Source organism: Nicotiana sylvestris, chromosome 2 (genome assembly GCF_000393655.2).
Source record: "Nicotiana sylvestris chromosome 2, ASM39365v2, whole genome shotgun sequence".
Taxonomy (NCBI): domain Eukaryota; kingdom Viridiplantae; phylum Streptophyta; class Magnoliopsida; order Solanales; family Solanaceae; genus Nicotiana; species Nicotiana sylvestris.
This window is the reverse complement of record NC_091058.1, coordinates 114,254,727-114,280,693: the sequence shown is the minus strand read 5'-3', so window position 1 is coordinate 114,280,693 and position 25,967 is coordinate 114,254,727. Positions and strand designations below refer to the sequence as shown.

Below are 25,967 nucleotides of genomic sequence, written 5' to 3'. Positions count from 1 at the left end.
TTTTCTTCTTTTCTTGATTTGTTTATTCCCACCCCCTAAGGTTGGTTCGTGCATATTGGCATTATCAGCATATTATACCATATCAAGAGTCTTCCACCTCCTCCTCCTCCAAACGATCCTAAAAGCAAAGGAAAAGCCAGAATGGATGATACAAGTAATATCAGGAAAGACAATGCTACGCATGAAGAGAATGTCAAAACTTCAGATGGATGAAGCACTCCAGTGCAGAATAATTTGGTTTTACTACTGAAACAAAATATACTGGAGTTACAAGGGGAACTAGAACAGGTCCAGAACTTGGCAAACCTTTCCCTTACCCTTAACGTCTCCGGTGTCAACACCAAAAACCCAGCACCTCCCCAAAATACACCAAACTATCATCCAAAAAATCCTCCTGCACCTCACCAATATGCCACATCGCCTCAAAATCCCAATTCCCCACCAGTACCGACTCCTTCACAACATCATCATCAGCCAACCCAGTATCCACAAACTACTACCTATCACACTCCTTAGAACGCACCACAACCTATCCCCGATCCTCAAAACCCAACCAACGATCATCATTATGCCAAAATTCTTAGAGTCCATCAAAGCAACCCCATATACGTAGAAACTTTACCACACACTCCACAATAGACCTTATACATACTGGAGTCTACCAAGAAGGACCTTCTCATCAAGAACATGGCAGAGGAGCTCAGGAAGCTTACTAGTCGAGTCCAGGGTGTTGAAGGCGTTAAAGTCATCGAAGGTTTGAACTATAAAGATTTGTGTATTCATCCGGACGTAAAATTGCCAAAGGGTTACAAACCTCCCAAGTTCGAAATGTTTGACAGAACAGGTGACCCAAAAGTACATCTAAGGACATACTACGACAAGCTCGTAGGAGTTATTAAGGATGAAAGAATCTGCATTAAGTTATTCATAAGGAGCCTCACCGGAGATGCCCTGTCTTGGTATATATGCCAAAATCCAAAGATGTGGGTTAACTGGGTAAGCATGGCGTCAGATTTCATGGATCGGTTTAGATTCAACACAGAGAATGCACCAGATGTCTTCTATATACCGAATCTCAAGAAAAATCCAACAGAAACTTTTCGTGAGTATGCTACTCGGTAGATATCGGAAGCTGCAAAAGTAAGGACGGCATTAGAGGAAGAGCAAATGAACAAATTCTTTATTCAGGCCTAGGATCCGCAATACTATGAGAGGTTAATAGTTATTGAAAACCAAAAAAAATTTAACATCATCAAATTAGGAGAAAGAACAGAAGAAGGAATTAAAAGCGGAATGGTGACAAACTTTTAGGCACTCCAAGCTACAAACAAGGCCTTGCAGTTGTCACACCTCCTTTTTACCTACACCCGTAAAGGGTATAAAGGAGTTTTTCCAATTAAAGGACAATCGAAACGGGATTATTTATTAAAAGATTCAGAGTCGCCACTTGGGATAATTTATAGTGTCCCAAGTCACCGGTTGAATCCCGAATCGAGGAAAAGCTTGACTCTATTAATAGTCCGTGAACCATAAATCCGGGTAAGGAATTCTGTTAACCCGGGAGAAGGTGTTAGGCATTCCCGAGTTCCGTAGTTCTAGCAGGTGTTAGGCATTCCCGAGTTCTGTGGTTCTAGCACGGTCGCTCAACTGCTGTAAATAGCTTATTATCTGATTTTAAACATATTTATCCTATGGTTCAATTTTCACCTTATAACCGCTTTAATTATTTTTAGGAAAATTGCAACATTGTTAAAACACGTCTTGAACCACGTCACATATTTTGACATTGTTGAGATTTGGATTTGGGTCACATAAATACGCACCCGAATTTAGGAAGATAATATTATTAAATGACGTGCCTAAAGCAGCTACACGTTTGCAACTTTGCGAGGACCATGAAATTTTGCTAAATGGCGCGCCTCGAATTCTAAGGATCAAAATGACGTCAATTGAAATGAAGGCCACGCAATTGTCATTTTATTTGATACGACTCACCTCATAATTAAATACTAATCAGTTCAGGCAATAAATGAACTTGAGAATTCTAGCTAAAAAAACTTTGGGTCGAAATCCTACACACAGGTGCCTTCAGATTTGGGCCCAAACGTGAACCCAATTTCTTAAGTGAGATAACTGTCCAAGGTCATACACCAAGCGGACTCAGCTGGCCTTGCCTTTCGTCAACTGGTCCCGTATCAGGCCCCTAATCTCAGAGTTGACGTTTAAGCCCAAGTCGGCTGGCTACAAATCACTCAAAATTATAAGCAGAGCGAGATCGGACTAACAATTATTTCTGAACCTTAACTAATCAACACAAATTGACTAACTAAATGTATATTTCTTTTTTTACATGTATTACACAAATCCGCTTATAAAGGGAAACATCCAATGAACCAAACGAGCAAGCTACTGGGCTAAAAAAGCAAGCCCAAGTAGCGGCAGCAGGCCTTTTCTTTGCAAAGGACTTCAGTATCCAAGGCTCAATGAGCTCAAAGCCTTTAAAGAACAAGGCTGAAGATCCCAGACTCAATATCGAGTCTACGCTAAAGCAAAACAATCACAATTACAAGTAAAACACGAATTGATAAGTCTCATCACTAACCAATAACTAGTATACCCAGAAGCTTTGAATATTGTTAACAGTACATGTCCGGAAGTAACTTGTAAAGAAAAAGAAAACTGACCACAACCTAGAACCCATTCAATTAGCTATTTCGTGAATCTGAATGTTGTTTAAACATGACACGTATGACATGACAACTTAAGTGAATCATACAGCAAAAGATAGCTCTAATATAGTCCTTTTACTTAAATACATAAGAGGACGTAGGATCCAACTTCTGACTCATTTAGCACACACTACATCAGGTCCAAAATGTTCTGCATCAAATAGATTCAAACAGGACCATATTTAAATCCTAAAGTACACATGTAACATTTAACAGCATGATCGACTATACATGAGAGAACTTAGCTATGAGAAGCATGAAGCAGAAGAGATTCATATACAAAAGAAATAAAGCTAAGCTACGAATCAGTAACTTAAAAATTAAACTTCATCATTCCATTTTCATTTTCAATCTTCAATTTGAGTATCACATTGTATGAGTCTCAGGAAAATGTACCTGGAATTTGAAAGGGAAAAAGAGGTGAGGTAACAGTAGGCAGCAATAGAACTAGAATTTCAGCAGCAGGAAATAACCAGTAAAACCAATTTCAAACCAGAAACAAGATGTGCAACAGTCTAAAAAACACAGTTCAATCGAACAATCACCCAGCAAACTTCAAACCAAACTTTTACAAACCCAAATTCAATCCATTTCCACCCCAGATGAATCAGAAATTGAAAACTTCAAAAATCACAGAAGAAGTTCAATGAAACAGTGATTTTATTGAAATTTTCAACCATTTTTTTTCTGGATTTGTTATCTCTGAATTTCTTCCTTGAATGCCAAGTTAGAGAGCTTTTATAGACAAGGCATTTAGGGTAGCTAAAGGAGGATCAGATTTGCACCTAGACCCTTTTGCAATTTTTATTTTTGCTTAAGAAACCTTAGTCTAAAAATCAGATTTTCAAATTAGCCCCCTCCCCAGCTTCCTAGAAAATTCCTCAATCAGTTTTCAAAGATTCCCTAAACCAGAATTCCTAACTTACCATTTAGGACCCTTGTTATTACCCCTGGGCCAGGCAGAATATGGGCCAAATCGACCCAATTCAGAGTGTTAATGGGTCTGTTAAAAAAAACTAATTCGATTCTCTTTTGGGTTCTTTGATTTCCCAACTCAAATCAAGACTGAAAACTCAGAAAACTCTTGAATAATCAATTACAAAGTCTTAAGACTTGAAAAGTTTAGGCCCAAACAGAAACAAAACCTAACAAATCTGAACTTAGCACTAGAATATAAATAATAACTAAACACATCCCAAAACTAACATGCAAATGGACGGTGTGAAGAAAATGACAGAAAGATGGGAAGTAAATTCAGAAAACTAACAGAACAAGTAGGAGAAAATGAGAAAAGAACAAAGAAACAGAAATTAAATAGCAAAAAGGTAAGGAATAGAAAGAAAAACGACCTAAACAAACCAGACCAGTAAAGAATGGCGACAAGTCTTTAAATCTTGCAAATTTCTGGCCAAACCTGATACCAATCGTGTGTTCTTTACGAACAAAATCAGGCTAGACCCAAAATTTCAACAGAATCTCGATTTGCAATTTTTAGGGCTTCTCTTAAAATCCAGATTCGATGAGTCTGGTGAGGATTCGAGGGAAACCAATCAGGGATTTGGAACGAGGGGGACGTGGTGGTCTTGTGGTGTAATTTTGGAGTGGTTTGGGAGAAGTTAGGTTTTTGGTCTGACTTTTGATTGAAGATTCGACAAGTTCAAGTAGGATTAGAGGGGGGGTTTGGAGATTTGGGAAGAGGAAAAGGAAAGGAATCTATGGTGTTAATTTGGTAGTAATTGGACCACTGGAACCGTCGTGAGGTGATTTCCGGTGGGCGGAGTAAGGCGGAGCAAGGTGGGGGCGATGGGGATTTGAGGGCGGAGGTCTCTAGGGTTTGGGAGAGGGAAGAGACGGGGGGTTCTGAGAGGGGGGTGGGCTTGATTGGACAGATTTATATTAAATCCACCCCTACTTCCCAACAGTTGGATCAGACCAACCTCGACGGCTCAGATCTGTTAGCCATCTAAACGGGGTCGTTTGGTTTTAAGGGGAGACGGATCGGGTCAACAGACGGGTATTGGGCTAGGACAGGCGGGTTTGGACGGATATTTGATGTGTAACATTTGGGCTCCGAACCAACGGCCCAAATCTGATTCTCCTATCATTTTAATTCCTTTTCTTTTCATCATTTTTCACAAATTCTTTATCTTCCTTTTCCAAATTAAATTAAAATCTAAATTAATTCCTAGAATCTAATTAACCTAAAAACACTAATTAGACCTAAATAATAATTAACACAACTAACAAATTAAAAGGAAACTAACTAAAATCAAAATTAACATTAAAAGGTGCGAAATAACTATTTTTGTGATTTTTCCATTTTTATAAAACACTAAATTACTAATTATTTCAAGAATGCAAAATTAGATCCAAAATGCAAATGCAGTGTATTTTTTGTATTTTCATGAATTAAATAAAATAAACATGTATGGACAAATGCAAACAATTAGCAAAACTCCTACAAAAAATCTACAAAAATTGCAAATAACGGGAAAATTTATTTTCTTGAATCTATGGGAGTAATTAATATAGGGCAAAAATCCCGTGCTCACAGCTGCCCCTCTTTGCCCGGAAACACGAAGAGTTTTCGTGCAAAGATAAAGTGAGCGGATACGAGCGATTTTTGCCCATTTGAATACTCCGTGGGAAGCATTTTTGAAATATTTGACCGCACCCTGCTTCCGAGGTTGCCTACATATCCTTGGCTAAAAGGGAATCAGGTCAGTGTAGTTAAGGAATGTTTGGTAGCTGGGACTACCATGAAGCTGTGATTTCACTGTTGCTGCTGCTGCTGCTACTGCTTACTACATCCCCTTATTACACCATGATAAAATAAAAAGAAGCTAGACTATACTATGATCTATGCATTACGAAATCCTATCTATATCTTCAAACTTGCTCTTGTGGTTCTTGTTGCCTTGTTGACTTGTATTCTTCCGGTGGAATCCCTTTGTTGCCGCCTTGAATTATAATTTGATATGTTTTCCTTTTCTCCAGGTGGATGCCTGACTGCCAACTATACTTTGAGATGTTTTTCTTTTCTCCAGATGGACGCTTGACTGCTAAACTTGAATGTATCCCGTGCTCTCCAGGCGGGCTCCTGATTGCTGAACTTGAAATGTATTCCCTGCTCTCCAGGCGGGCTTCTGACTTTAACAAAATAGACAAAAATAAATAAAATTTTCTGCCCCCGTTTGGGTATCTGGGCACGCATGTAAGTGTAAAACGGATCACATTACCAAATATCAATAAGAACTTGAAAGCTAAAACTTGAATTGTACTCCTTTGTTCTCCAGGCGGGCTCCTGATTGTTGACTTGAAATGTATTCCCTGCTCTCCAGGCGGGCTTCTGACTGCTGACTTGAAATGTATTCCCTGCTCTCCAGGCGGGCTCCTGACTGCTGACTTGAAATGTATTCCCTACTCTCCAGGCGGGCTCCTGACTTTAACAAAATAGACAAAAACAAAGAAAATTCTTCTGCCCCAGTTTGGGTATCTGGGCACATATGTAAGTGTAAAACGAACCACATTACCAAATATCAATAAGAACTTGAAAACTAAAACTTGAGTTATACTCCCTTGTTCTCTAGGTAGGCTCCTGATTGTTGACTTGAAATGTATTCTCTGCTCTCCAGGCAGGCTCCTGACTGCTAAACTTGAATGTATTCCCTGCTCTCCAGGAGGGCTCCTAACTGCTAGACTTGAACTGCTTCTCCCTATTTTCCAAGTGGGAACCTGATTTCAACAAACAATAGACAAAACAAAGAAACTTTTCTGCCCCAGTTTGGTAACTGTGCACATATGTGAGTGTTAAACAGAATCATATTACCAAATATTATTAAGAATTTGAAATCTAGGTCCTATTATCCAGGGGGGTCCTGACAACTCTTAATTAAATGACAATTTTAAATCTAAGTTATATCTTCTAAAGGTGTGACTTATGCTAAGTTTTGCTATCCAAGCAAGTTTTAAAACTACATCTCATTATCCAGGAGGGTCCTGAAACTCAAAATCAAGTCTTGTCCTAAAAAATAACACTTTTACGCCTGAATTATGCTACCCTACGACAGAATTTACGATACATCTTGTGGTCTAATGGAAATCTTAAAACTAGGTCCCATTATTCAGGGGGAGAGGGGAAATCCTAAAAACTCCTAATTGAATTCTATCTTAAACATGCAAACTTTGAAACCAACTTACCTTCCTCTATGCTATTCATGATTGTTTTGAATTTTAACTAAGCCACATTTTCCAAGAAGGTCCTGAGAGTTTACGGTCAAACCTGTCTGGTGCTTGTTTTTCCTTGCGAAGGGTTTCTCCGAAACAAATGAAATTTCCTGCCCCTGTTTTAATCAAAGAAAAATCTTGTCAGTTTAAAATGTGGTGGTTAGTTGATGGCATTCTTGCTGAATATCTCTCCGCTGCATTGTTTGTTTTGACTGGCTTCCCCGCAATGGCCCTGAACCGCTTGAATTTTTGACTGACTTTCAAAACCCCATGACTTTGGATGACCCGAGTGTTCTGTACCCGAACCGTTGTTTCATACCTCTGACCCCTTTAACTGAACCTCTGCATCTCCCATGAAATTACTAAATCATTCTACCGGTGAAACTTTGCTGGCACTTTATCCCACTTCACATCATGCTATTTTTGGTATGCTCTGGCCGCACTGTGCTTTGCAATCTTGAGGCTGGTAGTGAGCTTTGAAATTCCTTCTTATTTGCTTAAACAGGACTGATATTGGGAACATCTTAGAGAAATATACCCAAAAGAAATGAAATGCAATGACTTAGAGAGTTAAGGATAAGAAAATTCAAAACTAGAAGACTATCTAAAGGGGAAAAAGAAAAAAAAAAGACTTATCTGAGTGGAACAGCTGGCACCAATGATCATGACATGCATTTCGGATTAGTCCGCCCAATCTGTCCAACCAAATCAGCTTCCAGTCTCCATACTTTGTTGCCTCAGAGTTTCCATAACCTGATTTCTTTACCAAAACCTTGACCTTGTTCGGCCTACGGTTCCTTGAGGGGTTTTCACCAACAAGCCTCTCTCATTTTTTGATTTCTCTCGTCGCCTTATGGTGCCCACAAGGGTTTTCACCAATAAGACTCTCTCGTTTTTATTTCTCTCAGCTCCCGTCGCCTTACGGTGCCCGTGAGGGTTTTCACCAATAAGACTCTCTCATTTTTTATTTCTTTTTCCTATTGGGACTAGAGTGTTTCCTCTGATATGAATCACCTCTACCTGCTTGACTTGGCATTTCTCGAAGACTGATCGGAAGGTCTTTCTTTGGACTGTAATGTGGCTTTTGGATGGGTTTAGAAAGAAAGGGTATAAAAAGCTCAAAACAATTCGAATGGGTTCAAAATTACAACTTTCGGAATCAGATTTCTGATAACAACTTCTGCCCCAGTTTCTTGTTTGGAGACTTTTGGATTTTTACTTTGATGGGACCGAACCGTGAGGCTGCCTACGTATCCTTAAAAAAGGAATCAGGTCGAACGTAGTTCATGACATAGGAATTGTTCTGTTGTTGTGATTTTTCTTTCTCTTTCTTTGCTTTCTCTTTTGCATTCTTATCTCTTTTGTTGTTGTTTTTTCATTCTTTTCTTTCTTTTCCATTCTTTTCTTTCTCTCTTCATTCTTTTCTTTCTATTTTTCTCTCCTTCCTTTACTTATCTTCTATGCTTGTGTTTCTGATATTTGTTACTGATTCTGAAAGAGGGTATGAAAGAAAATAAATAAGGCTCAAAATGGGTGACAAGGGATGAAGTGTTTAGATAGCAACAAAATGCCTTCGTCATTTTAATATTCAAAACATGCCAAATACAAACAAGTACAATCAAACAAAGAAAATCATACATAGTATCTCTTGACTGCATCAGAGTTCATAGACATTTCTACACATTTGCCTTCTACATCTGTCAAATACAATGCACCATTGGACAACACTCTAGTTACAACGAATGGCCCCTGCCAGTTTGGGGCAAACTTGCCTTTTGCTTCAACCTGATGTGGAAGAACGTGTTTCAATACTAACTGACCCACTTCAAACTTCCGTGGATGCACCTTCTTATTGTATGCTCTTGTCATTCTCTATTGATACAACTGGCCGTGACACACTGCTGCCAATCTTTTCTCGTCGATCAAACTCAATTGTTCCAAGCGGGTTTTGACCCACTCATCATCATCGATCTCAACCTCCGCGACAATTTGAAGGGATGGAATTTCCACTTCTGCGGGTATCACTACTTCGGTACCATACACCAACAAATAAGGAGTCGCCCCTACTGAATTACTGACAGTAGTGCGATAACCCAGCAATGCGAACGACAGCTTTTCATGCCACTACCTAGAACCCTCCACCATTTTTCAAAGTATCTTCTTTATGTTTTTGTTGGCTACCTCGACTGCTCCATTCACCTTGGGGCGGTATGGGGTGGAATTGCGATGTGTAATCTTAAACTGTTGACACACCTCTTTCATCAGATGACTATTGAGATTAGCACTGTTATCTGTGATGATTACCTTCGGTATCCCGAACCGGCAAATGATATTTGAGTGCACAAAATCAACCACCGCCTTCTTGGTTACAAACTTGAATGTTTTAGCCTCAACCCACTTGGTGAAATAATCTATGGCCACCAGAATGAACCTGTCCCGTTCGATGCTGATGGCTCAATTGGCCCAATGACATCCATACCTCATGCAACAAAAGGCCACGGTGCAGACATCGTGTGTAATTCAGATGGTGGAGAATGAATAAAATCTCCATGCACTTGGCACTGATGACATTTACGCACGAAACTGATACAATCTCGCTCCATAGTAAGCCAATAATAACCTGCCCGGAGAATCTTCTTTGCCAGCACATACCCACTCATGTGCGGTCCACAGACTCCAGAATGTACTTCAGTCATAATAGTTGTGGCCTGCCTAACATATATGCATCTCAGTAATCCAAGATCTGGAGTTCTTTTGTACAACACTCCTCTACTGAAGAAAAATCCACTTGCCAACCGTCGAATTGTTCTCTTTTGATCACCTGTGGCTTGTACGGGATACACTCACATCCTGATGTACTCCTTGATGTCATGAAACCAAGGCTCCCCATCGAGCTCTTCTTCCACCATATTACAATAAACATGCTGATCGTGGACTTGAATATGCAAAGGGTCCACATAAGCCTTATCTCGGTGATGTAACATTGACGCCAGAGTAGCCAAAGCATCAGCGACCTTATTGTGAATTCTCGAAATATGCCTGAACTCTATTGATTGGAATTGCTGACAGAGATCATGTAAACATTGTCGATACAGTATGAGTTTTAAATCCCGTGTTTCCCACTCTCCCTGAATCTGGTGCACCAGAAGGTCCGAGTCACCCAAGACCAAGACTTCCTGGACACCCATATCCACAGCCATCCTCAAACCCAAAATGCATGCCTCGTACTCAGCCATGTTGTTAGTACAATAGAACCGAAGCTGAGCCATAACAGGGTAATGATGCCCTGTTTCAGAAATAAGTACCGCTCCTATACCAATGCCTTTCATGTTAGCGGCCCCATCAAAGAAAAGTTTCCATCTTGTACTTTCAATTTGTTCCAACTCTTTAATGGCATTACCTCTTCATCAGGGAAATACGTCTTCAAGGGTTCGTATTCTTCATCCACGGGATTCTCAGCCAAATGGTCGGCCAACGTTTGTGCTTTCATCGTAGTCCGGGTCACGTAGACAATGTCAAATTCTGTGATCAAGATCTGCCACTTTGCAAGCCTTCCCGTGGGCATATGCTTCTGGAAGATATACTTCAATGGATCCAAGCGAGAGATGAGGTAAGTAGTATAAGATGACAAATAATGTTTCAGCTTCTGGGCTACCCAAGTTAGGGCGTAACATGTCCTCTCAAGATGAGTGTACTTAACCTCGTAAGATGTGAACTTCTTGCTGAGATAATATATGGCCTGCTCCTTCCTGCCAGTGATGTCATGCTATCCTAGCACGCATCCAAATGAATTGCCCAAGACTGTCAAATACAGAATCAAAGGTCTCCCTGGTTCCGGCAGGACCAACACAGGTGGGTTTGACAATTATCCCTTTATCTTATCAAATGCCTCCTGACATTCGTCTGTCCACTAGCCTGCAACATCTTTCTTTAACAGTTTGAAAATAGGCTCACAAGTTGTCGTGAGCTGAGCGATAAACTGACTGATGTAATTCAATCTCCCCAACAGACTCATCACCTCAGTCTTGTTCTTTGGGGGTGGCAACTCCTGGATAGCTTTGATTTTTGATGGGTCTAATTCAATACCTCGGCGGCTGACTATGAATCCCAACAACTTTCCAGACGGAACACCGAATGCGCATTTTGTAGGATTAAGCTTGAGATTGTACTTGCGAAGCCTTTGAAGAACTTTCTCAGGTCTTTGACATGGTCAGACTGCTTTCTAGACTTTACAATCACATCATACACATAAACCTCGATCTCCATGTGTATCATGTCGTGGAATATGATCGTCATTGACCTCATGTAGGTTGCCCCGGCATTTTTCAGACCAAATGGCATGATCCGATAACAGTACGTTCCCCATGGCGTGATGAATGTTGTCTTTTCTGCATCCTCCTCATCCATTAAGATCTAGTGGTAACATGCATAACAATCCACAAAATAACCAATTTCATGTTTGGCACAATTATCGATCAATATATGGATGTTTGGCAATGGGAAGTTATCCTTGGGACTTGCCTTGTTGAGATCTCGATAATCAACACACACCCTGGTCTTACCATCCTTCTTCGGTATAGGCACAACATTGGCTAACCAGATGGGATACCGGGTGACCCGAATGACTTTGGCCTCAAACTGTTTGGTGACCTCTTCCTTAATTTTCACACTCATATCAGTTTTAAATTTCCTCAGCTTCTGCTTGACAGGGGGAATGCTGGATCAGTGGGCAATTTGTGAACCACCAAGCCAGTGCTTAGACCTGGCATATCATCATAGGACCATGCAAAAACATCTTTATACTCGAACAGTGCTTTAATTATCTCCTCTCTGAGTTGTGGTTCAAGATGGACACTTATTTTAGTTTTTCGGACATTATCTTGGTCCCCTAAATTGATTGCTTCTGTATCACTCATGTTAGGCTTAGGTTTTTCTTCAAAATGGCTTAATTCTTTACTAATCTCTTCAAAGGCTTCATCTTCGTCATATTCTGATTCAACATCACACTCTATTTCTTGAATTACTATTTCAAAATTAGATTGGGTTTTAAGATTGGGTCGGAGATTCCACATGCATGTCATATCATTGAGCATAAAAAGAACTGTACAAAGAAGAAAAGAAAAACAAAAATAAAACTATCAGGAAGGGAGAAAAAGGAAAATTGCATTTCATTGAAATTAGAGATAACAAGGCTTATACATCCAAACAGACAGAATATAGAATCTGTACTACAACCCTGGGATAATCCAGATAAACTGAAAGAAAATTAAAGCAAACTACCAAAACTCCTTCCTAGTGGGGAGAGGAGTAGCTTCCCAATTGTTAATCTTTGCACTGGGCCCAACAAATTGCACATCCGCCTTGCTAGAACCCTCTCCAGCTTCCACCGTGTTCACTTCGTCGAATATCCTCTCGAACATTTCCATCAAATCTCCATCCATATCAACCACCGAACTGGGAACCGTCGTCATTGGGTGCTTTCTGGTACCAGGTCTGACAAATAATCTGGAAAGATGTGGGACTGGCTTTGGAAGGGCCCATGCTCTCTGTTTCATTTTTCTAGCTCTTCTCACGTCTGCGACTGTGGGCTTGAACCCCAGACCAAATGTATCCAGGTTTTTAGGAAGAGAAACCGGTTGTATGATACCTTGCAGAGATGCACCCAAACCCTTGCCCGGTACAAAACCATTTTTCAACATTTCAACGTCTACCGTGACTAATGCAGCAGCTACCGTTGGAGTCGGCACGCACTTCCCTTAAGGAATTTTCTCTACTGATACCGTGTTAAAAACCTGATAAACCCATGGCCCCTTGTCGTCTTCAAACTCTATGAACGAAACAATGGCATCACTGGGAACACACAAATTGTCTTCGCCATGCACAACAATTTCCTGTCTATCCTATTCAAACTTAACCATTTTGATGCAAAGTGGACGGGACCGCTTTGGCAGCATGAATCCAGGGTCGACCTAACAACAGATTGTAAGAAATAGCCACATCGAGCACCTAGAATTCCATAGTAAATTCAACTGGCCCTATTGTAAGCTCGAGCACTATGTCCCCGACTGAACTTTCCCTCGACCGTCGAATCCCCGAACGCAGATACTGTTCTTGTGAATTCTTTCATCATCCACCTTCAACTTGTTCAGAGTGGAAAGAGGGCAAAGATTTAAACTGGAACTGTTGTCAACCAGTACCCGAGTAACCACGGAATCTTCATATTTCACCGTCAGATAGAGGGCTTTATTGTGCTCAGTACCCTCCACGGGCAACTCATCATCAGAAAAAGTGACTCTGTTTACCTCAAATATCTTGATAGCTATCTTTTCCAAGTGGTTTACTGAGATTTTGTCAAGAACGTGGGCTTCATTAAAGATTTTCATCAAAGCCCGACGGTGCTCGTCTGAATGGATCAATAATGACAATAGCGAGATTTGAGCCGGTGTCTTCCTTAACTGCTCTACAATGGAATAGTCCTGAACTTTCATCTTTCTCAAAAATTCCTCTACTTCTTCCTCGGTCGCAGCTTTCTTCACCAACACTGGATTATCTTTGGAGATCTTAGCTTTACTCAACTCTTCGGGGGCAAAGCATCTCCCCGATCGAGTCAAACCATGGGTCTCATACACTTCTTCTTTAACCTCTTTCCCCTTGTAAGTCACTGTCACTCGTTCATAATTCCATGGGACTGCCTTGCTATTGACTATCGGTAATTGAGTTACCTGTTTGATAATGATAGGATCTGTGCGAGCGCCCTTCACAATTACCACAGGCTTGTTCGTCACTCCTGGCACAACCACTTTTGCTCTTTCATGTTTTCCTGCAACGTCACTTGAGGACCCCTTCTTGACCTCCACAAATGGTTTATTATTTGCCCCGTTCAACTTGATCACAGACTTCTCACTTGTTAACTTTTCAAACAGCTTGGCTTCACTAGCCCGAATCATCATGACGGTTTGCGAAGGCTTCTTAGGCTCCCATCCCTTATGCACTATCTTAATCATATTTGTCTCATGATAGGCCGGCAACGGGTTCTGGTTGATATTGGGTGCCTCCAGGGCTTGGACCTTAATCCGATTAGTATCAATGAGCTCTTGAATAGCTGTTTTCAATTTCCAGGATTTCTCTGTATCATGACCCAGGGCCCCTGAATAATACTCACAACTCACCGAGCGGTCAAGATTTCTGGGAGGGGGATTTGGCAGTTTAGCCTCAATCAGATTCAACATACCCAACTATCTCAATCTATGGAATAGATTGGTATATGATTCCCCCAATGGAGTGAAAGTCTTTTGTTTCTTCAACCTCGCATTCATAAAGGCTTGAATTGGCTGAAAACCTGTTCCTAAGGGATTTCTATAGGCTCTTGGGGGTGGATGGGCATTTTATGGAGCTGGGTATGGACTTTGTGGGGCTGGCGCATGTCATTGTGCGTGAGCGGGAGGTTGGGTTTAGGTTTGTGCGTGATGGACGGAAAAATGGGAATCTGGCGGTGGGTAGTAGTATCGTGGTGGGCTATATGGAATGTGGGGGTATGTTTGGGGATAAGGTCGAGGCTGGTTGTAGTAATGAGGGAGGCCCCTGGACCTGACCCAAGCTCCCGATTCAATTGCTGCAACATCCTATTTCTTCTTTTTCCCGAGTACATCCCTAGTACCGTTTTGAATAGCCTATGTGGTCGCTTTGATTGCTGAATAACTCATGATCTTATTGGACTTGAGTCCCTCCTCAACCATGCCTCCCATTTTTATAACCTTATTAAAGGACTTGCCCACTGTTGACACCAAATGACCAAAATAGGTGGGCTCCAAAGCCTGCAAGAAATAATCAACCATCTCACTTTCTTTCATCGGAGGGTCAACCCTCGCGGCTTGTTCCCTCCAACGGAATCCATACTCTCTGAAACTCTCACCAAGATTCTTCTCAATCTTTGTTAATGACAGACGGTCTGGGATAATTTCAAGATTGTACTGAAAATGGCAGGCAAAGGCTTGGGCCAAATCATCCCATGTGTACCGCCTGTTGTGATCTTGTCTGGTATACCATTCTAATGCCGATCCACTCAAACTTTGGTTGAAATATGCCATCAGCAATTCATCTCTTCCGCCTGCTCCTCTCATCTTGCTACAAAATCCTCTTAAGTGTGCTACTGGGTCGCCATGCCCGTCGTACAGATCAAACTTAGGCATCTTGAACCCTGCTGGTAACTGAACATCTGGGAACAAACATAAATCTTTATAGGTCACACTTACTTGACCCCCAACCCCCTCGTATCTCTGAATGATTGTTCTAAGCTTTTGACCTTTCTAATCATCTCCTCATGTTCGGGATTTTTGGGTGGCTTCTCGGTCTCTGTCGTGAGATCAAGATGAGGGGTGTAAAAACATGGTTCCGGGACTTTGAAGGTGGGTTCAGGGGGATAATACTGGTTGTCGTGAGTTTGGAATAGAGGTTCACTAGAAGATCGGTGTAATGCAGCAGGTGGAGGTTCCACAAAAACGGAAGTGACTGGTGGAGGAGGATATGGGACTTGTTTGGGTGGTGGAGCTTGGGAAGTGGTTCCATAGCATTGTTAGTAGAGGGGAAAGGCTGGAGATGAGTTCGCAGTGGGAGGCTCCTGAGGTTGGGCCGATGGTGGGATATAAGCTGGGTTGGCGGGATAAACCGGTGGTGGATGACCATTTGCCCAGGCCTGGTACATTTCAGTCATTTGCTGCTTTAACTTATACATCTCTTCCTTCATCGCATTAACATCCAATTATTCCACCTCTTTTGACGGATCAACAATATTTGCCTCCAATTCTTGGTTGGCCATATTCTGCCTGTCTTTTGATCGGGTGTTGTATGAGTGAGTTGGTAGAATGTCAGTCAACTAACCACTTGCCTGGACTCAATATATCAACAACAACCTTGTTAGTGATTAGGGCTTTAAAAAATTGGTAACCGCACATTTTGGGGAATGAATGCACCTAAGCAGTTAACCGTTTCTATTATGCATTTGATCGGCTGCTTGCGTCATCCCGGCTTTTCTTTTTCTTCTCTTTTTTTCTTTTCATGTTTTCACTCTTGACCTTGCTTTCTCTTTGTTTTTATTTTCTGATTTCCCTCTTGTTTTGCTATTGCTTCTTTCTCTTGATTTTCTTATTCTTCTTCTTTTTCCTTTCTTTTCCTTTCTTGTTTTTCCTCTCTCTTTTCGTTTTTCTTCTTTTTCTCTTTTCTTTCTCTTTTTTTTTCTTTTGGTTATGGTCAAATTCTATGGAGATTGCCTACGTATCACGACCCCGCATGAATCAGACCGAGCGTAGTTCTGGGAGATAGGTGTGAAAGTAGATAATAAAACATTTTCTGGGATTTTCAATTTTCATAAAAGCAAATGCTTTGATTACAAAGACTCCAAACTAACAGACTCCAAGAGAAACTAACAGATGCTGATGAAGAGACGAAATATAAACTCCAAAAATAAACTATCATACTCCAACAAAAGAAAATACAGACTCGAACACAATTGACAGACTCCAGCAAAAGAAAATACAAAATCAACACAACTGACAGACTCTAATGGAAAAGGAAATACAGACTCAAATGAGAAATCCTAAATACATCAATGCTCCTGGTGCAGCGGGACATCATTTGGTCTCGTCGCGGGCCTATATGCAAGATCCTTTTGAAGTCAATCCAAGTCACTCATTATCTGCTTAACAAATATCATCACTGCCGCGAAGAAGGTGGTGCAAGTCATATTCTCACAGACTTGGAACTTCATAACAATGTAATCGGGTATGTTTCTAATTCTCTCTCTTATGACACCCTTTTCTTGTAACAAACGCCCGATCTACTAGACCCTGGCCTCCAACTTTTGCTCGGACACTTGATTCTGCTCCTAAAGTTGTTGCAAATCTATTTCTATTTGTGCCAATGTTGTATAACAATGCTCTCTTTCAACCTTGAAGTCTTTAGCCTATTTGATCATTTTGTTTTCCGTGGCAATAACCCTTTTCTTTAATCCCGCGACCTCATTGTCGTACTTTTCTTTCAACTGCTTAACCAGGCGTGCTCGTTCATCCGCATTTTTAGCCAATTGCTTTTGAACTCTGGCTAGCTCACTTTCTATTTTGTTCAAATCAAAACTATAGTTACTCACTTTCTGCCTCAGGTTATTTATGAGTTTTTCAGCTTTGGCACTTCGGACGGGGTTCTCTGCCTCTATTTTCATTTTTCGAATTTGGGCTCGAAGGGCCTCATTTTCTTTGGCTAGCTTTTTATTTTCACCTTCATCTGCCGCTGCTTGCAAGCTATTCTCGAATTGAAGTTCTTTAACTTGTTTTTCCAACCTTCCTATTGTGGCCCTGTACTCATTCTCCTTATCCAACCAAGCCCATTGTTTTTGTGACGCCTCGACAAATTCCTAAAGATGGGGTCTTTTGGCCGGCCTCCCAAACTCAATTTCTCTCTTATACCAGGCAAGGTATCCTGGTGAAACCTCACCTTTTGATCGATCAAGTACATAGGTATTGGCTGTTAAGTATTAACATTCGCTCCAAATTTGGCGGACTGCTGCTTCATGAAACTGACTGTTAAGTCCGATCTCGACTACTTGGGCACTAAGATCTTCATTTCTCGGAACTATCTGGCATCTTCCCAGCTGCCTCAAAACCCGATATGGGGCATAAGGCTGGATACTCCTGAGTCCCAACAGGAGGAAATGAGGCCCAGTGACTGGCATATATATGATCATATCCACAGGCATCCATCCAAATGTCCACTCTATTTGGTTTGTAGTGATGGAACGGAGGCGTGCTATCCACTCTGTAACCCCTTCTGGCAGACTGATCCCATCAACCCTCGTATAAAATTCCTCTATATATGTTTTCTTTGTTGACCCATAACTCATAAATTGAGGACGATGGTGTAAGTGTTCGATCATCCACATCTGCAACAACACGTTCCACCCCTCGAAAAAGTCTCCTCCGGCTTTGCAGGTTGTGAGAGCGCGGAAGATTTTAGCTACTATCATGGGTGTGAGGGTGTTGTTGGCCTGAGTGAGCAAAGTGCTGACAACCCCAGCTACTCGTATGTCAATGTTCCCATCTTTTCTAGGAAACACCAAAAGTCCCAAAAAGACCACCATAAATGCAAAACACATGTGTTCTTCCCACTTAAGGCGGTTTCCTTTGCTGCAGATTTTGTTTTCCGGCTTGTTGAACCCCCCTATATGACCATATATGTTGTATATAAACTGCAAAGTACAGAAATCAGCTGCCAAATCTGGGTTGTGGACCCCCTGCTTATTTTTAAAGAGTCTAAGAACCTGTGTACGGCTACGGCCCTTGGAGCAATCAGGTACTGGTGTCTCAGAGGCACTTTGGGACCCCCAATATATCCGGATATTTCCTCCAATGTTGGGGTAAGTTCAAAATCTGAGAAATGAAATACGTTGTGGGTCAGGTCCCAGAATGTAACCAACGCCTTTATGATGTCTCCCCTAGGATTAATCTTTAGCAACTCAGTGAGGCCTCCCAGGTATAGATTGACCGTGTCTTGTCCCAATTTACCCAAATCATTCCACCACATATGCAACTCCAAAGGGATCTTGTTCAAGACTGTTATTGTCAAATTCTGACTCGTGCTCATTCTGCACATTTATTAGGGTGATTAAGCAAAATAATGACTCAATTGACTCCAAAATAAAGCTGACACTTTTTTCAGATTTTCATTTCGAAAGAAAAAACCCGACTTTGTAAATACGGCATTTCAGCACTTCCGGAGGAAGATTTTAAGGTCGTGCAAAGAGAACAAAGGCGGTTGTTCTTGCAAAAACAGCCTTTCGGCGTCCTTTTGGGGACAATCAGCTATTTTGACAAAAATGGCATTACCTTAACCATTACAATAAAAACAAAATTTTGTTTGTTTTTTTTCGTTTTCTCTTCGGGCTATTTTTGCAAAAAGGAAGTTGGACTCGATGGGGGTTTCCTACGCATCTCACACCCTGTGAGAATCAAACTAGCGTAGTTCGGGCAAATTTGTCAAAATAAAACCAACTATTTTTTCCTTTCAAAAACACAAAAGATTTTCTTTTTCTTTCTTTTCTTTGAAAACTACAAAATTCTTTCTTTTTTTTTCAAATTTTCGGCAGAGTTTCGGTATGTTTGGGACATTGGTTTTACAAAACAGGCACTTATCCCTCTCAACCATCTAAGTTTTCCTTGTAAGCCGGTCAACATGAAAATCTGAAGCAAATGAATGCACGAGTAGCAAGTAAGATGCATCCTAATGGTCTTTACATTTCGAATACACCTGTCCTAGACAGACCCAACCCCTGTGTTGACTCTCCAAAGTCAAATGCACATGATGCAAACAAACGTGACTACTAGGGATCCGGCATGAGGCTGAGTTATTCTAGGTTCAAAAATCTGGGTATGTGTGCTAGACTGTGTACCCGAGCTAACAACTCAAGCCGAGGAGGGGGCTACGTACCAGGAACCAAAAAGCCATCCGGCTTAGTAACTTATCCGAGCCTCTTTCTTATTTCAAGGTATGACACTAACAGAATAGGGAGTCTCGACCAGCGAGCACATCCCCGAAGACGAGAAGAGAAGGGTTTCGTAGCAGTTTATATACAATTCAAATAATATCAAAGCAGTAAAAGCAACATTTAGCACATTAGGCCCAAACATGCGAATAAAATCAGATAATAAATAAAGCCAAATACAACAACTATTCTAAGCTCGAATTCTGAACCCTTAACCAGAGATTTTGGGTTCGATCCTCAGCAGAGTCGCCAGAGTTGTCACACCTCCTTTTTACCTACACTCGTAAAGGGTATAAAGGAGTTTTTCCAATTAAAGGACAATCGAAACGGGATTATTTATTAAAAGATTCAGAGTCGCCACTTGGGATAATTTATGGTGTCCTAAGTCACCGGTTGAATCCCGAATCGAGGAAAAGCTTGACTCTGTTTAATAGTCCGCGAACAAGAAATTCGGGTAAGGAATTCTGTTAACCTAGGAAAATGTGTTAGGCATTCTCAAGTTCCGTGGTTCTAGCACGGTCGCTCAACTACTGTAAATAGATTATTATCTGATTTTAAACACATTTTAGCCTATGGTTCAATTTTAACCTTATAATCGCTTTAATTATTTTTAAGGAAAATTGCAACATTGCTAAAACACGTCTTGAACCACGTCACATAAATGCACCCGAATTTAGGAAGATAATATTATTAAATGACGTGCCTAAAGCAGCTACATGTTTGCAACTTTGCAAGGGCCATGAAATTTTGCTAAATGGCGCACCTTGAATTCTAAGGATCAAAATGACGTCAATTAAAACGAAGGCCACGCAATTGTCATTTTATTTGATACGACTCACCTCATAATTAAATACTAATCAGTTCAGGCGATAAATGAACTTGAGAATTCTAGCTAAAAAAAATTGGGTCGAAATCCTACACACAGGTGCCTTCAGATTTGGGCCCAAACGTGAACCCAATTTCTTAAGTGAGATAACTGTCCAAGGTCATACCCCAGCGGACTCAGCTGGCCTTGACTTTTGTCAACTGGGCCCGTATCAAGCCCCTAATCTCAGAATCGACGTTTAAGCCCAAGTCGGTTGGCTACAAATCACTCAAAATTATAAGCAGAGCGAGATCGGACTAACAATTATTTTTGAACCTTAACTAATCAACACAAATTGACTAACTAAATGTCTATTTCTATTTTTACATGTATTAAACAAATTCGCTTATAAAGGGAAACATCCAGTGAACCAAACGAGCAAGCTACTGGGCTAAAGAAGCAAGCCCAAGTAGCGGCAACAGGCCTTTTCTTTGCAAAGGACTTCAGTATCCAAGGCTCAATGAGCTCAAAGCCTTTAAAGAACAAGGTTGAAGATCCCAGACTCAATATCGAGTCTATGCTAAAGCAAAACAATCACAATTACAAGTAAAACACGAATTGATAAGTCTCATCACTAACCAATAACTAGTATACCCAGAAGCTTTGAATATTGTTAACAGTACATGTCCGAAAGTAATTTGTAAAGAAAAAGAAAACTAACCACAACCTAGAACCCATTCAATTAGCTATTTCGTGAATCTGAATATTGTTTAAACATGACACGTATGCCATGACAATTTAAGTGAATTATACAGCAAAAGATAGCTCTAATATAGTCCTTTTACTTAAATACATAAGAGGATGTAGGATCCAACTTCTGACTCATTTAGCACACACTACATCAGGTCCAAAATGTTCTGCATCAACTAGATTCAAATAGGACCATATTTAAATCCTAAAGTACACATGTAACATTTAACAGCATGATCGACTATACATGAGAGAACTTAACTATGAGAAGCATGAAGCAAAAGAGATTCATATACAAAAGAAATAAAGCTAAGCTACGAATCAGTAACTTAAAAATTAAAACTTCATCATTCCATTTCCATTTTCAATCTTTAATTTGAGTATCACATTGTATGAGTCTCAAGAACATGTACCTGGAATTTGAAAGGGAAAAGGAGGTGAGGTAATAGTAGGCAGCAACAGAACCAGAATTTCAGCAGCAGGAAATAACCAGTAAAACCAATTTCAAACCAGAAACAGGATGTGCAACAGTCTAAAAAACATAGTTCAATCGAACAATCACCCAGCAAACTTCAAACCAAACTTTTACAAACCCAAATTCAATCCATTTCCACCCCAGATGAATCAGAAATTGTTTCAGAAATTGAAAACTTCAAAAATCACAGAAGAAGTTCAATGAAACAGTGATTTTATTGAAATTTTCAGCTGTTTTTTTCTGGATTTGTTATCTCTGAATTTCTTCCTTGAATGCCAAGTTAGAGAGACTTTATAAACAAGGCATTTAGGGTAGCTGAAGGAGGATCAGATTTGCACCTAGACCCTTTTGCAATTTTCATTTTTGCTTAGGAAACCTTAGTCTAAAAATCAGATTTTCAAATTAGCCCCCACCCCAGCTTCCTAGAAACTTCCTCAATTTCAAAGATTCCCTAAACCAGAATTCCTAACTTACCCTTTAGGACCCCTGTTATTACCCCTGGGCCAGGCAGAATATGGGCCAAATCGACCCAATTCAGAGTGTTAATAGGTCTGTTTAATAAAACCAATTCGATTCTCTTATGGGTTCTTTGATTTCCCAACTCAAATCAAGATTGAAAACTCAGAAAACTCTTGAATAATCAATTATAGAGTCTTAAGACTTGAAAAGTTTAGGCCCAAACAGAAACAAAACCTAACACCTCTGAACTTAGCACCAGAATACAAATAATAACTAAACACATAAAACTAACATGCAAATGGATGGTGTGAAGAAAATGACTAAAAGATGGGAAGTAAATTCAGAAAACTAACAGAACAAGTAGGAGAAGATGAGAAAAGAACAAAGAAACAGAAATTAAATAGCAAAAAGGTAGGAATAGAAAGAAAAAGACCTAAATAAACCTGGACCAGTAAAGAATGGCGACGAGTCTTCAAATCTTGCAAATTTCCGGCCAAACATGATACCAATCGTGTATTCTTATAAAGAACACATGAACAAAATCAGGCTAGACCTGAAATTTCAATAGAATCTCGATTTGCAATTTTTAGGGCTCCTCTTCAAATCCAGATTCAACGAGTCTAGTGAGGATTCGAGGGAAACCAATCAGGGATTTGGAACGATGGGGCGTGGTGGTCTTGTGGTGTAATTTTGGAGTGGTTTGGGAGAAGTTAGGTTTTTGATCTGACTTTTGATTGAAGATTCGACGAGTTCCAGTAGGATTCGAGGGAGGGGGTTTGGAGATTTGGGAAGAGGAGAAGGAGAGGACTCTATGGTGTTAATTTGGTAGTGATTGGACCACTGAAACCGCCGTGAGGCGATTTTCGATGGGTGGAGTAAGGTGGAGCAAGGTGGGGGCGATGGGGATTTGAGGGCGGCGGTCTCTAGGGTTTGGGAGAGGGACGAGACGGGGGGTTCTAAGATGGGGGTAGGCTTGCTCGGACAGATTTATATTAAATCCACCCCTGCTTCCCAGCTGTTGGATCAGACCAACCTCGACGGCTCATATCTGTTAGCCATCTAAACGGGGTCGTTTGGTCTTGAGGGGAGACGGATCAGGTCTGGGGACGGGTATTGGGCTAGGACAGGCGGGTTTTGACGGATATTTGATGGGTAACATTTGGGCTCCGAACCAACGGCCCAAATCTGATTCTCCTATCATTTTAATTCCTTTTCTTTTCATCATTTTTCACAAATTCTTTTTTCTTCCTTTTCCAAAATTAAATTAAAATCTAAATTAATTCCTAGAATCTAATTAACCTAAAAACACTAATTAGACCTAAATGATAATTATCACAACTAACAAATTAAAAGGAAAACAACTAAAATCAAAATTAACATTAAAAGGTGCGAAATAACTATTTTTGTGTTTTTTTTATTTTTATAAAATACTAAATTACTAATTATTTCAAGAATGCAAAATTAGATCCTAAATGCAAATGCAGTGTATTTTTTGTATTTTCATGAATTAAATAAAATAAACATGCATGGACAAATGCAAACAATTAGCAAAATCCTACGAAAAATCTACAAAAATTGCAAATAACGGGAAAATTTATTTTCTTGAATCTATGGGAGTAATTAATATAGGGCAAAAATTACGTGCTCACAGCAGTCAGGAGGGATATCCAAGAAGAAGGAAGTAGGGTCGTGATGGTAGCCCAAAGCCCGAAATCTCCTCTCACATACCAAACTCCCCCACCCACATATCAGCCTTCACCTTCCAGATACCAACAACCTGCCGCCACCTACCATACTTATAACACACAACCTGCATATTACCACTCACCACCACCAGCCTACCAATACTACCAGAAACCCAAACCAAATTTTGACCGTAGACCACGCAGACAATACACTCTTATTACTGAACCCATCGATCAGCTTTATGAAGACTGAATGTTGCCAGTTATGTAACCCTCATTCCCATTATTGCTGTGGAAAACTCTTCCCAGTGGGTTAATCCGAATAAGACATATGCCTATCACTCGGGCATGAAGGGACACATTATTGATGAATGGCACACTTTGAAGGATAAGATCCAAACGTTGATTGACACTAAAGTTATACAAGCAAAAAAGGCTGCACCAAATGTCTGCAACAACCTCCTCTCGGATCATAGGGGCGAGGGGGTAAATGTGATCGAAACTAATGAAGAATGGGATCCGGAAGGATCAATTGGACTCATTCGTGAAGGAGATGAACCCAAAGTACCTCTAGTCACTCTCAGATCTATTATAGTGCAAATACAGTCACCAATTGAGGTTGAAATAGCCACACCAACTCCGTTTGAGGTTAAAACAACAACGCCCTCAGCCGCACCAGCTCCATTTGAGGTGGAAGTTACCACACCCTTCACTGTGACGGTAGCACCCACACCATCCTTTAATTTCAATGCTATACCATGGGACTATGTTGTAGAGGCGAGAAGGAAAGGAAAAGGGAAAATGGAAGATACAGGTGTCGCACAAAGCATGACCAGGACTGGTAGGGTTTACATGCCAGAGCATTTGGGAGGAACAAGTAAAGAAGCTGCTCCCAAGCAGCTTATCATTGAAATAGGCCCGGATGATCTTTGGAGAAAGGTGCAAGCAATAGAATACTCTGTGGTTAATCATTTGAACAAAACCCCTACTTAGTCATCCATTCTATCACTACTACAGAATTCTGAGATGCATAGGAATGCATTAATGAAAGTATTGAATGAAGTTTACGTACCTAACAATATCACCAGTGGAGAGATGCCAACATGGTAGGGCAAGTATTAGAGAGCTACAAGATCACTTTTCACGAAGACGAGTTGCCACCAGAAGGGCTGAGTCACAACAGGGAACTGCACATCACAATACAATTTGAGGACAAATTCATCACTAGGGTCCTAATAGATGGGGGTTCGAGCCTCAACATTTGTCTGTTGACTACTTTGAAGAGGTTGGGTAAAGGCTTGCATGAGATACGAGCAGGAACCATGAATGTGAAAGCATTCGATGGGTCTCAAAGGGCCACAATCGTGGAAATAAACGTGTGTCTGCAGATGGGTCCAACTTGGTTTGATGTTGAGTTTCAAGTATTCGACATATCCGCCACATACAATCTGCTGTTGAGATGACCTTGGATATATGATGCTGGAGCTGTAGCCTCTACGCTACACCAGACCGTGAAGTGTGAATGGAATTATCAGGAAGTGATCATTCATGGAGACGGAAGTAATCCCATTTACACCAATCAAACTGTTATGTTTGTCGAGAATAGAAGGAAGTTAGGTGGAGAAACATACCATCGCATTGAGCATGTCAATGCAATAGAGAAAGACAAGTGGTGGAGTAATAAGATTGAAAGCATACTGTTATGGACAGGGTATGAACCCGGTAAAGGTCTCGGCAAGAATCTCCAAGGTATCACTAAACCAATACAACCAAAATGCCATGGTACCACCTTTGGACTTGGATATCAGTACACCTGGCAGGAGTATGATGATTGGTCGCCGCCATGCAATGGTCCATATTACCCTCTTCAATAGCCAATATCGCATTTGCATCAAACATTTCAACAGATTGACGTGATATGGGGATCTAAAGAAGATGAGGCTTTAGCTGGCCTAAGGAATCTGTTTCTGGATGATGATTACATGGACTACAATGCAATAGTTGAGGAGGAGGAGGAAGAAGACCTTACCATTCGGACCATGGAGAAAGGAGCTATTTTCAAGAATTAGACTTCTATACCATCCCGGGCATGTCGAGTTCCTTGGTAGCCTAGCAATTAGCATGATCTATTTTTAAGCAATTTTAAGCATTTAAGACATTTTTAGTATTTTGTTTTAGACGCGTTTTGTTTTGAAATAATTGCTCGAATCTTCAAGTCGTACTTGTTTCAACGTTTCCAGATTTATCTAATGTATTGCTATTTTTAGTATTTATTATTATTGTTTACATTTTTTTCTATAGCATTATT

The 25,967-nt window shown here is 40.6% G+C and overlaps 1 protein-coding gene across 1 annotated transcript; it reads left to right on the top strand.

Moving 5' to 3' along the window:
- The first annotated feature begins 687 nt into the window (after positions 1-687).
- On the top strand, positions 688-24,652 carry LOC104230790 (uncharacterized). The gene is made up of 3 exons (XM_009783670.2): positions 688-1,118; positions 20,705-20,896; positions 23,923-24,652. The coding sequence occupies exons 1-3, from the start codon at positions 688-690 to the stop codon at positions 24,650-24,652; spliced, it is 1,353 nt and encodes a 450-aa protein (XP_009781972.2).
- The last annotated feature ends 1,315 nt before the right edge of the window (positions 24,653-25,967 follow it).